Source organism: Bufo gargarizans, chromosome 3 (genome assembly GCF_014858855.1).
Source record: "Bufo gargarizans isolate SCDJY-AF-19 chromosome 3, ASM1485885v1, whole genome shotgun sequence".
NCBI classification, from domain to species: Eukaryota; Metazoa; Chordata; class Amphibia; order Anura; family Bufonidae; genus Bufo; species Bufo gargarizans.
Window position 1 is genome coordinate 563,245,987 of NC_058082.1, and position 18,959 is coordinate 563,264,945.

General features: G+C 46.5%; 1 protein-coding gene across 1 annotated transcript in view; it reads right to left on the reverse strand.

Moving 5' to 3' along the window:
• Positions 1-1,321: 1,321 nt before the first annotated feature.
• Positions 1,322-18,959, reverse strand: part of ILDR1 (immunoglobulin like domain containing receptor 1) — a 41,008-nt gene continuing 23,370 nt past the window's right edge. The window contains exons 4-8 of the mRNA XM_044287463.1: positions 15,028-15,147; positions 14,505-14,651; positions 11,668-11,799; positions 9,842-10,614; positions 1,322-1,874 (exon numbers count right to left, since the gene is read on the reverse strand). Coding sequence (XP_044143398.1) covers positions 1,833-1,874; positions 9,842-10,614; positions 11,668-11,799; positions 14,505-14,651; positions 15,028-15,147 — 1,214 coding nt within the window. The 3' untranslated portion in view covers positions 1,322-1,832. The remainder of the gene's footprint in view (positions 1,875-9,841; positions 10,615-11,667; positions 11,800-14,504; positions 14,652-15,027; positions 15,148-18,959) is intronic.

Consider the following 18,959-nt stretch of genomic DNA (forward strand, 5'->3'; position numbering starts at 1 on the left):
GGACAGAGCCTTCTGCTTCCAGGCTCCATCTATTGTTTAGTTTCTGGCACCGGTGGCTGCCCAAAATAGCTGATCGGTGGGGGAGCCATATGCTGGACCCCCTCTTCACCCCAATCTGATAATAAGATAATGAATAATATCAAAAAGTTGGAATACCACTTTAAGTGTATGAACATAAACAACGTCACACAACACTCGGCTCTGCTACATGTAGATGAGATAGAACACATGGTGCAGCGAGCACAGTATAAAGGCTTTTATTATTTACACTACATCTGTACATCGGCCTCAGTATCACAAAGGTAAGTCACAACTCACTATTTACACTCATCATCATCATCTAAGGCTACTTTCACACTCGCGTTTTGGGCGGATCCGTCATGGATCTGCATAAACGTATCCGTTACAATAATACAACCGCATGCATCCGTCATGAACGGATACGTTTCTATTATCTGTAACATAGCCAAGACCGATCCGTCATGAACTCCACTGAAAGTCAATGGAGGAAGGATCAGTTTTCTATTGTGCCAGAAAAAACGGACCAGTCCTCATCCTTATTGACTTACATTGTGTGTCATGCCGGATCCGTTTTGCTCCGCACCACATGGCAGACAGAAAAACGCTGCAAGCAGTGTCCGCCACCAGAGCGGAATGGAGACTGATCGGAGGCAAACTGATGCATTCTGAGCAGATCCTTTTCTATTCAGAATGAATTAGGGCAAAACTGATCCGTTTTGGACCGCTGGTGAGAGCTCATCACGAATCTCACAAACGGAAACCAGAACGAGAGAGTGTGAAAGTAGCCTAAAATATCATTAAAAATATGTCCCCCCCCCTAAAAATAGATCTGAAATAATTTGGCTAAAGAGAGATGTCCCAGGAGCCCTGCGTGATGAGACGACAGCCCCCGATGTACACAGATTGCCCCCTTGGATTACGTCATTTGGCAGCTCTAAGGCTTTCCTGATCCCGAGTTACATTATGTTCTAAACTCCATTTACTATTCTGCTTATTTTACTACAAGGTTATAGAAGGACGGAGCTGTTGGAGATCTCACGCCACCGCGGATTTCTGCTCTGCTGTATGGCATGTGGTATTTCAACCAAGCATTGATAGAAAATGTCAATTTCCTGCTATAAAATGCTCTACAAGTACTTATCCGGAGATACATCCTGTATTATACTCCAGAGCTGCACTCACTATTCTGCTGGTGCAGTCACTGTGTACATACATTAAATTACTTATCCTGTACTGATCCTGAATGACAGTCTGTATTATACTTCAGAGCTGCACTCACTATTCTGCTGGTGAAGTCACTGTGTACATACATTACTTATCCTGTACTAGTCCTGAGTTACAGTCTGTATTATACTCCGGAGCTGCATTCACTATTCTGCTGGTGGAGTCACTGTGCACATATGGTATGGTGGGGCACATGGAAAGGACGCAGTACAAGGCACAGAGTAAAAGGACAGTACAATTGCAGTCTTGATGTCAAGCTGGAAGACGCACGGTTTACGCACCCTCTAAATGTCTGTCTACAGAGCAGCGGGTGACACGAGGATCTGGCACTGTATATAGTCCATATGGTGCCCTCTCTGCCCACTGCAGCGTGCAAGAGAATGGTGAATATTACTAGAAAAGGAAAGTGTCCTGATTATTGCCAGACAGAGGCGGCCTTCACATTGGATCCTCCGAGGGCACCGTAGGTAAGTAATGTCTCTGGTAGTTGAGGTGCCCGCACTACATGCTGCTTGGGTCTGACTGGGGATTAGGGTAATGATGCCACCACCATGCCCAGTCTATATCTATACAATGAGGCTTCTCCGTTAGATGACCATGCTCCTTCCGCTCCTGGAACTGCCGCGATCCTGCAATACATAAAAATAATAATATTCATGAATATAGATAGAAGAACAAAGCTCAATACTGTAATCTTAAAGGGGTTGTCTAACCTCCCACATTGGTGGCATATCCTAACCTATGTCGGGTTGTACAGGTTCCAGAGGTGGGACCCACACCTATCTCTAGCAGGCAGCCCCCACAGTGGTCGAGAGTGTACCACATGCACAGTGTGCTCGGCAATTTTCAGATGTCCCATAGAAATAAACAGAGGGCAACATGGAAGCTTCGATTTAGAAATGGGTGCGGGTCACGGAGGTGGGACCTGTACCATACTGCCATTGGTGGCAAAGCCTAGCGATATGCCATCAATGTGTGAGGATAGACAACCTCTTTAACCACCTCCGGACCGCCTAACGCGCCGATGCGTCCGGAAGGTGGTTGCTTTTCTCCTCCTGGACGCGTCATCTCGCGAGACGCGAGATTTCGCCGCAGCCGGCCCGCACATGCGCATCGCGGGCCGGCATTTCATAGAGGAGTATTTCGTCAGGACCTGCCAGCCAGCGATCATTGGCTGGCAGGTTGCTGATTTTCAAAAAAGCCAATCACAGAGCCATATAGCAGATCATATTTGTAAATATGATCTGTTATATGGCTGCCTGCTCCTCTGCTGGTTCTTTTCGTCGGTTGGATCCAGCAGAGGAGCAGGCTTCACAGTGAGTACACCAACAGTACATACTTAGCCCCAGATCACCCCCCTGAACCCCTATTAACCCTTTGATCACCCCTTCTAGCCCCTGTCAATCACTAGTGAAAGGAAAAAAAGTGATCAGTGCAAACTGTCACTTTTTTTTTTCACTGGTATTGACCGTTAGGTTTTAGGTATAGTTTAGGTCCCTTGGTTAGGTAGTTAGGGATCAGTTAGCGCCCAGCCCACCGCACCGCAGTCCGTTATTCGCTGATTAGCGTATCGCTAATCAGCATTTGTACTTTTATAGTATCTGGAAGTGATCAAAACTGATCACGGTCAGATCTATAACTGTATTAGTGTCACTTTAGGTTCGCCCTCCACCCAAAACGCAGTGTTTGCCCGATCAGGCCTGATCGGTCGCCCACACGTGCGTTCGCCCACACCCGCCCCACCGCAGTGACAAAAAAAAATTTTTTTTTGATCGCTGCACATCCACTTTACACGCACTGCGGCGATAAAAAAATCACTTTTGATATTTTTTATCAACCGCAGCGGCCTCCGGTACTTCGCTAGCCTCCCCTTTGTAAGACAGGCTTGCTTTTTTTACCTGGGTAGTCTCAGGGAATACCCCTAAATTTAGTTGCCCACATGTCAAACAGGGGGTATTCCTCTGAAGAGGCCTACAGGCTTCTGACCCAGTCGGATGAGGAGTGGGAACCCTCATCTGATGAATCCAGCGGGTCAGAATACGAACCTGTAGAAAGCAGCGGCTCTCTGACCCAAAGTTCGGACGAGGAGGCTGAGGTCCCTGATAGAACCAGGCGTACCCGGCCCCGTGTTGCTAGACCGCAGGTTGCGCAGGATCCGCTTCAAGAGCATCAGAGTGGGGCTGGTGCTGCCGGATTACGTGGTGAGGCATACACCAGCAGACCAGCCCATCCTGGACCTAGTACCAGCACTGCCGTACAACCTGGTGAAGTAGCGAGCACCAGAAGGGCAGTTGAAGCTGGTACGGTGGCACGAGCAGTAGTGACCCCGTCGCAGCCACCGCAAAGACGTGCCCGTAGAGCCCCTAGAATCCCAGAGGTGCTGGCAAACCCTGATTGGCAGCCCCCAACTTCAGCCGCACCTGTAGTTCCCCCTTTCACCGCCCTGTCTGGAGTTCGGGTTGAGACAGCTCAGATCGGTTCGGCCCTGGGATTTTTTGAGCTGTTCTTGACTGCGGAGCTCTTAGACATAGTCGTGGCAGAGACAAACCGGTATGCCACACAATTTATAACCGCTAACCCGGGAAGCTTTTATGCCCAGCCTTTCCGGTGGAAACCAGTCCAAGTTTCCGAATTTAAAACTTTTCTGGGCCTCCTCCTCAACATGGGCCTGACAAAAAAACATGAATTGCGGTCATATTGGTCCACGAACCCAATTCATCACATGCCCATGTTCTCTGCTGCTATGTCCAGGACACGATTTGAGACCATCCTGCGTTTCTTGCACTTTAGTGACAACACCGCCTCCCGTCCCAGAGGCCACCCTGCTTTTGACCGGCTCCACAAAATTCGGCCCCTCATAGACCATTTCAACCAGAAATTTGCAGATTTGTATACCCCTGAGCAAAACATCTGCGTAGACGAGTCCCTAATACATTTTACCGGGCGCCTTGGCTTCAAACAATACATCCCAAGCAAGCGCGCCCGGTATGGGGTCAAATTGTATAAGCTCTGTGAAAGGGCCACAGGCTATACCCACAAATTTTGTGTCTATGAGGGAAAAGATCAGACCCTGGAGCCGGTCGGTTGCCCTGACTACCTGGGGAGCAGTGGGAAGATAGTTTGGGACTTGGTGTCACCCTTATTCGGCAAGGGGTACCATCTTTATGTGGACAATTTTTACACAAGTGTGGCCCTCTTTAGGCATTTGTTTCTAGAACGGATTGGCGCCTGTGGTACCGCGCGAACTAGTCGCGCGGGCTTCCCCCAACGGCTCGTTAGCACCCGTCTTGCAAGGGGGCAGAGGGCCGCACTGTGTAACGAAGAACTGCTCGCGGTGAAATGGAGAGACAAGCGTGACGTTTACATGCTCTCCTCCATTCACGCAGACACGACAATACAAATTGAGCGAGCAACCCGTGTCATTGAAAAGCCCCTCTCAGTCCACGACTATAACCTCCACATGGGAGGGGTCGACTTCAATGACCAGATGTTGTCTCCGTATTTAGTTTCCCGCAGAACCAGACGCTGGTATAAGAAGGTGTCTGTATATTTGATTCAATTGGCTCTGTATAATAGTTTTGTTCTCTACAGTAAGGCTGGGAGAACTGGATCCTTCCTCAAATTTCAGGAAGAGATCATTGAGAACCTCCTGTATCCAGAAGGTTCCGTGGCCCCATCCACCAGTGTAGTTAGCCGTCTACACGAGCGACATTTCCCCAATGTCGTTGCTGGTACCTCAACCCAACCGTCACCCCGAAAAAGATGTCGTGTCTGTAGCAGGAGTGGAATAAGGCGTGACACCCGGTATTTCTGTCCTGACTGTCCTGACCACCCTGCCCTATGCTTAGGGGATTGTTTCCGAAAGTACCACACACAGGTACACCTAGCATAGGGATCACATCTCACCAGGATAGGCACACAGGGCTATTAGGGCCCATTCACTCACTGCTGCTGCAAACGTCTCCTTTCACCTGGGACAAAGTGCATAACGCACTTCGCCACATCTTTGGGCGATTTGCGCTTTGCACATTGACCCATGGGGGAGGAGAGGTTTGTTCTATAAAGGTAAAAAAACAAAAAAAAAACAAAAAAAAAAAACAGGTAAGCAAACAGGTTAATGTTTAGTTCCAAAAGTTAAAGTTACATGTTCTGTTCCAAAGTTAATAAAATTATTGCGTTGTGGCCTGGTTTTTTCTTTTTTTTTTTTTTTGTCTTTTTACCTTCCAGGTGGACCAACCGATGAACTAGCTGCAGCACCGATGTGCATTCTGACAGAAGCATTGCGCTGCTGTCAGATTACACGCAAGTCGGTGTATGCGGCGCTGCAAGACGGGATTTTCTCCTCTGCAGTGACAGATACGTTTGCCGAAGCATACGAGCTGAGGAGGAGGCGGCGTTCCTATGCTTTGGCAAGCATTTTGTATATATATATATATATATATATATATATATATATATATATATATATATATATATATATATATATATATATATATATATATATATATAAAAAAAAATCCCGGCAATGATTTATTCATCCACATCGATTGATGCGAATGGAGAAATCTGGTTTGCCAGGGCATACGAGCTAAGTGGGTATGGATGTAGGGCGGAGCTCCTATGTCCTGGCAGACGCCTTTCCCCTCCATTTTTTTTTTTTGGCAGAGATTTTTTCATCCACATTGATCGATGCGAATGAAGAAATCTGTGCCGTTCATTTTTTTCTTTCAGCCCAGAAGCTGAACGGAAAAAAAAATCTCATTACCTGTATGCTCAATATAAGGAGAATAGCAGAAACTCCTAATGCTGGCCATACATGTAATGATTGCGGAGACCCTCAAATGCCAGGGCAGTACAAACACCCCACAACTGACCCCATTTTGGAAAGAAGACACCCCAAGGTATTTGCTGAGGGGCATATTGAGTCCATGAAAGATTGAAATTTTTGTCCTAAGTTAGCGGAAAGTGAGACTTTGTGAGAAAAAACAAAAAAAAATCAATTTCCGCTAACTTATGCTAAAAAAAAAAAATTCTATGAACTTGCCAGGCCCCTCATTGGATACCTTGGGGTGTCTTCTTTCCAAAGTGGGGTCACATGTGGGGTATTTATACTGCCCTGGCTTTTTAGGGGCCCTAAAGCGTGAGAAGAAGTCTGGGATCCAAATGTCTAAAAATGCCCTCCTAAAAGGAATTTGGGCCCCTTTGCGCATCTAGGCTGCAAAAAAGTGTGACACATCTGGTATCGCCGTACTCAGAAGAAGTTGGGGAATGTGTTTTGGGGTGTCATTTTACATATACCCATGCTGGGTGAGATAAATATCTTGGTCAAATGCCAACTTTGTATAAAAAAATGGGAAAAGTTGTCGTTTGCCAAGATATTTTTCTCACCCAGCATGGGTATATGTAAAATGACACCCCAAAACACATTCCCCAACTTCTCCTGAGTACGGCGATACCAGATGTGTCACACTTTTTTGCTGCCAAGGTGGGCAAAGGGGCACATATTCCAAAGTGCACCTTTCGGATTTTGCAGGGCATTTTTTACACATTTTGATTGCAAGGTACTTCTCACACATTTGGGCCCCTAAATTGCCAGGGCAGTATAACTACGCCACAAGTGACCCCATTTTGGAAAGAAGACACCCCAAGGTATTCCGTGAGGGGCACGGCGAGTTCCTAGAATTTTTTATTTTTTGTCACAAGTTAGCGGAAAATGATGATTTTTTTTTTTTTCTCTTTTTTCCTTACAAAGTCTCATATTCCACTAACTTGCGACAAAAAATAAAAAATTCTAGGAACTCGCCATGCCCCTCACGGAATACCTTGGGGTGTCTTCTTTCCAAAATGGGGTCACTTGTGGCGTAGTTATACTGCCCTGGCAATTTAGGGGCCCAAATGTATGAGAAGTACCTTGCAATCAAAATGTGTAAAAAATGCCCTGCAAAATCCGAAAGGTGCACTTTGGAATATGTGCCCCTTTGCCCACCTTGGCAGCAAAAAAGTGTGACACATCTGGTATCGCCGTACTCAGGAGAAGTTGGGGAATGTGTTTTGGGGTGTCATTTTACATATACCCATGCTGGGTGAGAGAAATATCTTGGTCAAATGCCAACTTTGTATAAAAAAATGGGAAAAGTTGTCTTTTGCCAAGATATTTCTCTCACCCAGCATGGGTATATGTAAAATGACACCCCAAAACACATTCCCCAACTTCTCCTGAGTACGGCGATACCACATGTGTGACACTTTTTTGCTGCCAAGGTGGGCAAAGGGGCGCATATTCCAAAGTGCACCTTTCGGATTTCACCGGTCATTTTTTACACATTTTGATTGCAAAGTTCTTCTCACACATTTGGGCCCCTAAATTGCCAGGGCAGTATAACGACGCCACAAGTGACCCCATTTTGGAAAGAAGACACCCCAAGGTATTCTGTGAGGGGCATGGCGAGTTCCTAGAATTTTTTATTTTTTGTCGCAAGTTAGTGGAAAATGAGACTTTGTAAGAAAAAAAAAAAAAAAAAAAAATCATCATTTTCCGCTAACTTGTGACAAAAAATAAAAAGTTCTATGAACTCACTATGCCCATCAGCGAATACCTTAGGGTGTCTACTTTCCGAAATGGGGTCATTTGTGGGGGTTTTCTACTGTCTGGGCATTGTAGAACCTCAGGAAACATGACAGGTGCTCAGAAAATCAGAGCCGTTTCAAAAAGCGGAAATTCACATTTTTGTACCATAGTTTGTAAATGCTATAACTTTTACCCAAACCATTTTTTTTTTGCCCAAACATTTTTTTTTTATCAAAGACATGTAGAACTATAAATTTAGCGAAAAATTTATATATGGATGTCGTTTTTTTTGCTAAATTTCACAGCTGAAAGTGAAAAATGTCATTTTTTTGCAAAAAAATCGTTATATTTTGATTAATAACAAAAAAAGTAAAAATGTCAGCAGCAATAAAATACCACCAAATGAAAGCTCCATTAGTGAGAAGAAAAGGAGGTAAAATTCATTTGGGTGGTAAGTTGCATGACCGAGCGATAAACGGTGAAAGGAGTGTAGTGCCGAAGTGTAAAAAGTGGCCTGGTCATGAAGGGGGTTTCACCTAGCGGGGCTGAAGTGGTTAAAGGGCATCTTATACAAATAAAATCCCGCACCGTCCAACAGAAGATGGCTATTAGATGGAGTGCAGTCAGACGTGTCGGGTGTAATCTGCAGATTTCAGGTCCTCTCCCTCCCTCCATGTCTGCAGAGTGGACATGCTCCTCCTGCTGTGATGTCACAGCTGCGCGGTGTCCTCCGAGACAATCTCGTCTCCCTGAGCTGCCGCCGCCACCTCATGCCGTTTCTCTTATAACCCTTAGGAAAAAGGTGCAGCTGCATCCCCCTCCTTTCCCTATGAATAGACAGGTCACTGTCTGCCACAAGATCAGAACACTCCTCTCCTGAAACACTCTGTGCTGCTGAGAACCCTGCTCCTTTTATACTAAGTGACGCAGTCTGTGACCTCCTCGCACATTCACTCCCCTCCTCATATTATCATCCCGTCAGTAATGTCCTCACTAATACCAGATAAATGGACAGGTCACTACCTGCCACAAGATCAACACACTCCTCTCCTGCTGCTGATATGAAGTCAGGTGCAAGGAGAGCATCCCTGGTGGAGTGGGGCCTTAAATCTGTATTTCCACCACACAGGTTCTCTCACCAATGTGCGATCAGTGTAGGTCTGTATTCTGGGACCCCATGATGCCTAGGATGAAGGTGGTACAGCAGCCAGAGAAAAATATTTAAAAAGGGATGGTTTCTGATCTTGTGCCCTCGTTCTCCATTAAAGGGGTTTTCTCATAGAAACATAGAATGTGTCGGCAGATAAGAACCATTTGGCCCATCTAGTCTGCCCAATATACTGAATACTATGGATAGCCCCTGGCCCTATCTTATATGACGGATGGCCTTATGCCTATCCCATGCATGCTTAAACTCCTCCACTGTATTTGCAGCTACCACTTCTGCAGGAAGGCTATTCCATGCATCCACTACTCTCTCAGTAAAGTAATACTTCCTGATATTACTTTCAAATCTTTGCCCCTCATCTCAGACAATGGGGGCATATCGCTAGGATAGGGACCCGCACCTATATTGAGAACGGAGTCCCAAAAGTGAAGGAGAGCGCACTGCGCATGTGCAGTCACCCTCAATTCATTTCTATGGGGCCGCCGAATATAGCCGAGCACTGGCTCGGCAATTGCCATCTGCCCTATAGAAATGAATGGAAGCATGGGCCGCGCATGCGCGGCACGCTCCCATTCACTTCTATGGGAGAGGCAGAGATTAGCGCTTGGTGGTGGACGGACCCCGGGGTCCTGCAGCCACAGCGCTCCCCGCTCCGTTCTCGATATATGTGCGGGTCCCAGCGGTGGGAGCCGCACCTATCAGACAATGGGGGCACCCAGCATATCCTAGCGATATGCCCCCATTGTCGAAGATGGGAATACCCCTTTAAAGGGGCGGTTTCATAAAAATAACCCATGGACATGCATTGTCATATAGGGGCGGGGACATCCCTTTATTCTCTTGAGCTCTAGGTATCTTACCGACTGTCTGGCGGCAGCACTTCGCGGGTTTTTGCTCTTCCCTACGGTGACATCCAGTGATTTGTAGCTGGGCGGTCTGTCCTCGGGCCACTCATACGACTTTGGACGTCTTTCTCTTCTGTCTCTGTAGTGACTTTCGTCGTCAGAACTCCATGAGTTGCGTTCGCTTGGTGGAGAATGACTCCTCCTTCGACGAGAGAAACGTTCGGGACTCCCTCTCCTCCTGGATCTCTCAGGTGACCTTTGCCTATCAGAGCTGTAGTTGGTACGACCTCGATGGTCATCGTAGTCATCGCCATGGTTGGTTTGCTCACGTCTACGAATCGGTGAGAGGTCTCTCCTTGGCCTTCCCTCACCTTGGAGATCCCTCCTGTACCCTTGAGACCTGTCGCTTCTCTGCCTGTCTCGCCGGTCGCTGTCGGGAGAGTACGAGTTGTCCAGGTTCCTCCTCCGATCACCCTCTAGCTGATCCCATGAATGGTGCCTTCGATGCTGGGAGGAGTTACTGCTCCTGTGAGAGTTGACGACATGCTCCACAATGGGAGGGAGCTGAATAATTCTACGTTCTACTTCTCGTACCCCGACCCCCATCTCACTGAGGGAAGAAAGCATGCTGGGGTGATGGCTGGCTCCGCTGTAATGGCCGCCCCCTGTTAGAGGTTGTGCTGGGTTTAAATTTTTTATTTCACTCTCCAGAAAATCCAGCATGTGGTTGTTGGGGGGAGAATGGCTCGGCTGCCTGGCCATGGGAAGGCTGTTTTGCTGGGAGAAGTCTGCAAAATATGAACAAAGACATACTAATGAAAAAGGCTGCCCCGTCCTGTAGACATGACTGCAGGGCTCTCTCCTGAACAGGACCCTGAAGTTAAGGGCGAGCAAATCCTGCACGCACCGCCACCCTTCATTCACTGGGACTCGCTGGCACGGCTATTTTCAGAGGTGCCATAGCAGTGAATGGAGAGGACGATGCACATGTGCAGTGTTCTGGAGATACGATTGGGTCCTAGAGGTTGCACCTATTTGATATTTAGGGCAAATCCTAGCGATATGCCAAACATGTCCGATATGGGACAACCTAGTCATCAATAGTTCAGTCCCTCCTTTAAAGGGGTCGTCTCACTTCAGCAAATTACATTTATCATGTAGAGAAAGTGAATACAAGCCACTTACTAATGTATTGTGATTCTCCATATTGCCTCCTTTGCTGGCTGGACTCATTGTTCCATCACATTATACATTGTTGGTTTCCATGGTTACAGACCACCATGCAATCCTTCAGCGGTGGTCGTGCTTGCACACTACATGAAATAGCGTCAGCCTCTCTGGTGGCCGGGACCATGGGAGCTCACATAGGCTGGTGCTTTTTCCTATATTGTGCAAGCACGACCACCGGTGATGGATTGCAAGGTGTTTGTAACCATGGAAACAAGCAGTGTGTAATGTGATGGAAACATGAATCCAGCCAGCAAAGGAAGCAATATGGAGAATCACAATACATTAGGAAGGGTCTTGTATTAACTTCATCTACATGATAAATGCCACTTGCTGAAGTGAGACGACCCCTTTAACAATGGTGCCTCTGCTGGCTATGGGAAGTACAGCAGCAATGCTACACAATACCAGAGAAATTAAACTTTATAATGCACTTTATCATACTGTTATTAAAGGAGCCCTCCAGACAGAATATACTGGGTTAGGCCTAATGGTGGAGCTGCGGAGGCAGAGCTGGACACGGTTTTCCAGTCTGTCACTGCCTCCACAGGCCATGCACCAGGTGTGCAAGTTTTGACTGAACTGTTCCTTAAAATCCTGAAGTCCGCACCCACCTCTCTGGAGTAAAGGGTTGAGCTGATAAGACGAATGCTGAGAGTTGCGGTCGGCTCCGGCGTAGAACTGTTTCTCCATCATCCATGGGACAAGGGCCTGGGCTTCCTTCATATATTGGTGTCGAGCAATGGCTGGAAGAGAGTGCACAGTGATGTGAGAAGAGTATACGAGGGGCAGAAGTGAGTGTAGAAACTCTTTAAAGGGGTCCTCTGACTGTTTATCCATAATGACATCCATGTGCCCACAAGGCTTCATTGAAATAAATGGGATGATCAAAGTGGGAGGGTCCTTCTATCTTCATTCAGCAGGACCTGCGCTGACGTCACCACGTGGAGAGCGCGATTACCCCAAAAGGTCCTTTTGCAGGTCATGAAAGAAGAAAGATGACGATACCGGCTGCGAGAACAAGTGGATGAGGGGAGTTATTTTTTTATTTTAAATTTTTTAACCCCTCAAGCCACATTTTAGTAAGCATTCTGTAATAAGAATGTTATTATTTTCCCTTATAATCATGTTATACGGGAAAATAATACCGTGAATTTACTTTAAAGGGGTCCGGGGTTGCTCATCCCGATTATCTCCTAGAAACCATGCGTGAAAAATCGCACCGCATTCGCTTGCAGATGCAATGCGTTTTCATTGAAGCCCCATTCACTTCTATAGGGCCTGCGTTGCGTAAAAAAAAAAAAAAAAAAAAACACGGCACAATATAGAGCATGCTGCGGTTTTCACACAACGCACAAGTGATGCGTGAAAATCACTGCTCATGTGCACAGCCCCATTGAAGTGAATGGGTCCGGATTCAGTGCGGATGCAATGCGTTCACCTCACGCATTGCACCCGCGCGGAAAACTCGCCTGTGTGAAAGGGGGCTTATTGTGGAGCTGCAGCTTCAGAGCTCAGTGGGTGTTCCCTGCTTGTGGAGCTGCAGCTTCAGAGCTCAGTGGGTGTTCCCTGCTTGTGGAGCTGCAGCTTCAGAGTTTAATGGGCATTCACTGCTTGTTCAGCTGCAGGTTCCTAGTTGCATTGGGGTCCCAGCAGGTTCAGAGGTCTGTTGGAGTTTCCTGCGAGGCTAATCTTTCTCCCCATCCCTTCTCCATCCTGGGTATTTGCCCCACCCCCACCCATCTCACAGCTCTCAAAAGGCCAGAAACGAACATGCGTTTTTTTTTTTTAAGCCAAAGTCAGAAGTAGATCCAGCAGGAAGGGGGAAGTGTACGCTTATCCTTCATATTTTCCATTCCTTTTGTATTCCCTCCGGGTTCTAAGTACCGCCACAAATACTGCATGTGTGAGTCCAGCCTTACACTGACATGGCTGTCAATGCAGGTCAGAAGCATCAGGCGTATGTAACCTGCTGTACAGGAAGAACACTGACCTGCTCTAAGCACGAGATGAGTCTACAGTAGGGTTGGGAAATGTATGGTGATAACGCTATCTATTGCGATAAATACCCATTTAGAAGAAAAACACTCAAAAGAGGTGCTTCCTTGTTGCCCACCAATCTGATGGAGCGGCTGGTTTGGCGTGTCCCCTGCTGCTCCATTCATTCTCTATGGGAGTGCTGGAGATAGCAGCGATCAGCCATCTTCGGGGCTCCCATATAAAATGGGACATGCTAGTGGAAAACCCTGATAAATGGGTTGTTCAGAGTGTGCCCATCACAGGTGCACATCGGCATCATAAACGGGCCTTTTAGTCAAATATAGCATTGGGTGTCATTTACACAATATTTTTTGGGGGACAAGGTGACAAAAAAATGGCAAATCGTGTATTGCCTTGTTACAGCATTCTCCGCATAAGAGATATTTTTTAAATATTCTAATAGTTAGGAATTTTTTTTAATTGGGAAAGGGGGTGGACTAAACTTTTAATATTTTGGTGTTTTTTTTTTACTTTTTTTTTTTAATACTTTTTATTTATCAACTATTAGCCCCCTTAGGGAGTTAAAAACCTTGTTCTAGTCACCCTAATAGAGATCCATTAGGCTTTAGTAGCGTCCTGGCTGCCATGGTAACGATCGGAGTCCCGCGATTTCACTGCTGGGGCTCCGATCAGAAGACGCCACTGCCACCAATGAGGAGGAGGGGAGGGGACCCTGTGGCCACTGCACCACCAATGACTAAAATCTTGGGGAGGGGGAAGGATGGGGCGCTGCACCACCAATGAAAATAATGAGGAGTTAATTGACGGGATTTGCGGGATCGCTGTGCCCTGTCATTGCCGGGTGTGTCATACGCCCGACACCTACATTCGAATTAAGGGGTTAATTATTTTTATTGGTGGTGCAGTGGCCACAGCCCCTCCCCTCCTCCTCAGTGCCATTGTCATTGGTGGAAGCTTCACAGCCCGTCCCCTCTTTTCATTGGTGGCAGTTGCGTCATGGTGGGGAGGGAGAGAGGGACGCTCTTTCTCCACTGTGCCAGGCGACGGGCATACTGGTGGAATGTGGACGTTTAGAAGCAATCAGCGATTTGACGTGCGACTGCCCCTGACGCCACTAAAATACAGCAGCAATTAAGAAATGGCGATATCGCCATATTGCCGTTTCTTAATGCTGCTGTATATCATGCATACCGGTATATTGCCCAACCCTGGTCTACAGTGCTCAGGAGGAGTACGATGTGGCTGCAGGCTCAGACTGCACAGGGTTCGTAGTCTGTAACCATGGAGATACACAGGTCTGCTTAGGAGCTGCACACACAAAACCTTGGATGAGATTTTTATTCAGGGATCCTTACTTTTACTTTATTTTAGGGTCACTGGAGCAAAAGGAAAGAAGCTGGGAGAGAAGAAGGTGGTTAGTAAAGGCATTGCCAGCAGCATGGTACAGTACCTTCTTCCGGGCAGCAGCATTTGGTTGGACAACACGGGCAGCGGACGTAGCAGCAGCAGCACTGCGGACAACACTGGCAGCAGCAGATCGCAAGGAAGAGGATAAGTAATAACCCCCCCAGAACGATGAACAGAACGGTGAGCCAATCTGCGGGAGAAGACGCCATGTCAAACTCGGGTCATCACAGATACACAGTATATTCTGGAGCCGGGCTCCTGTCAACCTACGGGCCCCTGGGAAATATAGTATATTTTGCTGTGTTTAATTACTGAGGCCTGATATCGGGGAGGGGGTCACAACCTGCGGGCTGAAGAGCTATTCCACAGACAAGAAAGTGCTAATGGTGCACAGTGGAATGAGTTTTTAGGAGTCTTAAATGGCTCAGACATATTTGTAACTCCCATAAGCTACAATGGAGAGAGCGGTGAGTGTAGATACCTCCGCACCTCCTCTCTGCAGTACAGAGCCCACAAGATGGCGCTCAGACCGCCGCTAAATAGATTACTGAGAAAAGCCAACATACGTAGGACGATCAGCTTGACTTCCTTATCGGGGTCTCCGGACGTGTCTCCCTGAGCCTCCACTGTGCAGTAATAGACGCCATGATCCCACCACATGACTTCACTGATCACCAGGTCGGCTTCTGGAAAGAAAAGAGACTCCGGGTCAGGGGACCGGTATAGAAAATCGGGTGAACAAACGTCCCAAGCACTGAATACTGCACATCAACATGGACACCATCTGCTGGCGAAGCGACGAGCGTGCTGATAGTTTTTAATTACAACCTGCAGAATAGTGAGTGCAGCTCTGGAGTATAATACAGGATGTGACTCAGGATCAGTACAGGATAAGTAATGTGTGTACACAGTGACTGCACCAGCAGAATAGTGAGTGCAGCTCTGGAGTATAATACAGGATGTGACTCAGGATCAGTACAGGATAAGTAATGTATTTACACAGTGACTGCACAAATGTTAAATTTCTCTTAAAGAGCTAGTAAACGTACGAAGTACATACATAAAATATATATTATTTTTTTTAAATCTATCCTTGCAGAGCTCTCTTTCTTTCAGTGAGTAGTTCCACATCTGCCCACCAGGTGGAGACCTCATTAATCTCACACAGTGATCCTGTGAGGCAGAACAGTCCATCTATTAACAGCTCTGCTTCCTGCGACTGCTGAGATGTCGTTAATGCTGGTGAATTAATTACTAATCAGCCCCGTTGCCATGGCTCTGGGAGGGGGAAAGATTTATAGATTTTAATGTATTAATTGCTTATTGACCCAGATTATCCTGAAGATATCAACAAGCATAACTGAGAAGCCTTCCCTAGACAGGGATTAATAAAAGTGCAAAACTAACGAAACCAGCTTAGTAACTAATGAGCCAAAAACAAGACCTCGTTAGGAAGGAGAAACAAAGCGGAACATGAACGACCCCTGTCTGTCTGCAATTAAAGTAACTGTGATTGACTCTCTGTGGCCTGCAGCCAAATGTACAGGAGCATGACAAGGCTTAAAGGGACTTTCCACCCATTGTCACCTACAGTTGTGGCCAAAAGTTCTGAGATGGAAACAAACTGTGGTTTTCACAGTTTGCTGCTTTAGTGTTTTTGGACCCTTTTTCAGATGTTTCTGTGGTATACAATTATAAGCATAAGTTTTATACCGTTAAGTTTATGGAAAGACTCAATATTTCCAATGGTGACCCTTCTTTTCCACAACTTTCCCAATGCGCCCTGGATAATGGATTTCAGCTTCTAGGCGAAATCCTGACTGATGGCAACTCGTTCCTGTCTAATCAGAGCTTGGAGTTTATCACAATTTCTGCTTCTTTGTTTGTCCACCTGCTTTTTGAGGATTTACCACAGGTTCTCAATGGGACAGAGATCTGAGGGAGTTTCCTGCCCATGGACCAAAAATGTCAATGTCTTGTTCACCGCGCCCCTTAGTTATCCGTTCTGTCTTGTGACATGGTCTCCATCATGCTGGAAGAAGCCTTTTTCATCGCCACATTGCTTCTGGATGGTTAGGAGAAATTGCTCCTGGAGGATGCATTGATCCCATTCTTCATTTATGGCAGTGTTCTTGTGAGTGGACCCACTCCCTTGGATGAGAAGCCACCACACATACGAATGGTCTCAGGAAGCTTAACTGTTGGCATAACACAGGACTCATGGTAGAGCTCACCTTTTCTTCTCCGGACAATCATTTTTCCAGATGTCTTAAACAGTCTGAAGGGGACTTCAGAGAAAATAACAATGACCCAGTCCTCCACAAATCCCTGTGCTTCCTGCAGAAGGCCTGTCTGTCCTTGGATGTTTTTCTTGAAGTTAAGTGGCTTCCCTACTGTCCTTCTTGACACCAGACCATCATCCAAAACTCTTTGACTCACTGTGTGCGCAGATGCCCTCACACCTGCCTGCTGCCATTCCTGAGCTTCTCATCCAAGGGAGTGGGTTCACGCACAATATTGCCTAGGAACACCGCCATTAATAAAATATGGGCTTAAAACATCCTCCGAGAGCAACCTCTCCCAACCATCCGGGAGCAATTTGGTGATGAACAATGCTTTTTCCTGCATGATGGACACCATGTCACAAGGCAAGAGTGATCACCAAGTGACTTGCTGAACAAAACATTCAACTTTTTGGTCCATGGACAGGAAATTCCCTCAGATCTCAGTCCCATTGAGAACCAGTGGTCAATCTTCAAAAAGAAGGTGGATAACCAAAGACCCAGAAATCGTGATAAACTGCAAGCACTAATTAGGCAAAACTGGGTTGTCAGTCAGGATTGGGCCCAGGAGCTGATATCAAGCATGCCAGGGCGAGCTGCAGAAGTCTTGAAAAAGAAGGGTCAACACTTGGAATATTAAGTCTTTGCATAAAACTTGATGGATTTGTCAATGAAAAAAAAAAAAAAAAATTACAAAATACTTATAATTGTACTTCAGCATACTATGGAAAAATCTGACAAAAAGATCCAAAACCACTGAAGAAAACTAAAATTTGTGTCATTCCCAATACTGTGAAGGTGGTTCTTCTAGGCACCGACTGCACAAGACCTGTGAGGTCTCCACTGGTATCTGCCAGTAGGTCCTGTAGGTTGATGCTGATGCGGCCTCGATGGTTCGGACCCGTTTTTCTAGCCTATCCCACAGATGAAAGATTGGGTTGAGATCTGGAAATCTGTCATCACCTTGACCTCTTTGTCCTGTTACTCATTCCTGGATAGGTTTTTGATGCGTAGATGGGGAATTCTCCTGCTAAAAGAGGCCACTACCATTAGAGGGGTGCTGCTGTCATGAAGGTTTTTTTTTTTTCTGTAGGTGGTACGTGTCACATCCATGTGATGCCAGGACCCTCAGTAAAAAGTCAGACAAGTGTTGTGATGGTGATGGATCCTCATGAGAAATCCAGATCCAGCGGGCGATGACTCTGCCGCATCCACGACTTGACAGCAACGAGTGGTCATCACCAACCACAAAGTACAATTACTGCTTAAAGGAGCTGTCCAGGACCTCTCTCCTGACATGTCTGTTTTGCAGCAATGTTGGATAATGTCAGACTATGCAGGGACACACCCCAACTGGTAAGACCCAGATGGACCTTTATAGCAAAATGTTGGAAAAACATTCATAAATTTCTAAATGGAATAATAGAGGAATGGCACAACACATTTGTATGTAAACATGCTCCATAATTCTTATTACGTGTGGAATGCAGGTAGTTAATAAAACAGACATGTCAGGAGAGGGGACGGGTCCTCTTTAATTATTGATTACCCATCTTCAGAAAAGGTCACCAATATCTGATCAGTGAGGTCAGATGTTGGCACCCTACTGATCATAGCGGCGCTTGGGAAAGCGGAGAGTCATCCTCCTCGGCCTGCGTCATCGCGTCAACTGGTCACATGACCTTTCTGCAGTTCAGTTCCGTAACTTGAACTGCAATACCAAGCACGGCCACTACAGATTGTATGGCGTTGTGCTTGGTAGACCGTGAAGAGACCGCAGTGCTCGTTCGAGCATTAGAGCGCTGATAATATACAGTCATGGAGGTTCATGGACGACCTGTCAGTCATCCTACCGGAGAGCACCACATTCAGATTATGAAGTGGCCGAATACAGGAAACAATAGACTGTATTTAACATACATACAGCACTTTGCACTCCACAGGATCCTCATCTCTTTGCCACACCAGTTACACAGAGTTTCTCTCACTCTGGAGGACCCATAACGTCCATCATTACACAGTGAGTGGACACCGTGTAATACTTCATTTCACCTGTGGAAGTGCTGTAGAAAAAAACTAATAACACTCACTGCCAGGTTTCTCCATGGAGTCAGCTGATCGCTGGAGGTCCCCATAGGACCCCTAGCAACAGGACACCAGGGAGGCTGAAAAAGTCAGGGTTAGCCATCTTTCTGTTTATGCGAAACCGAAATACA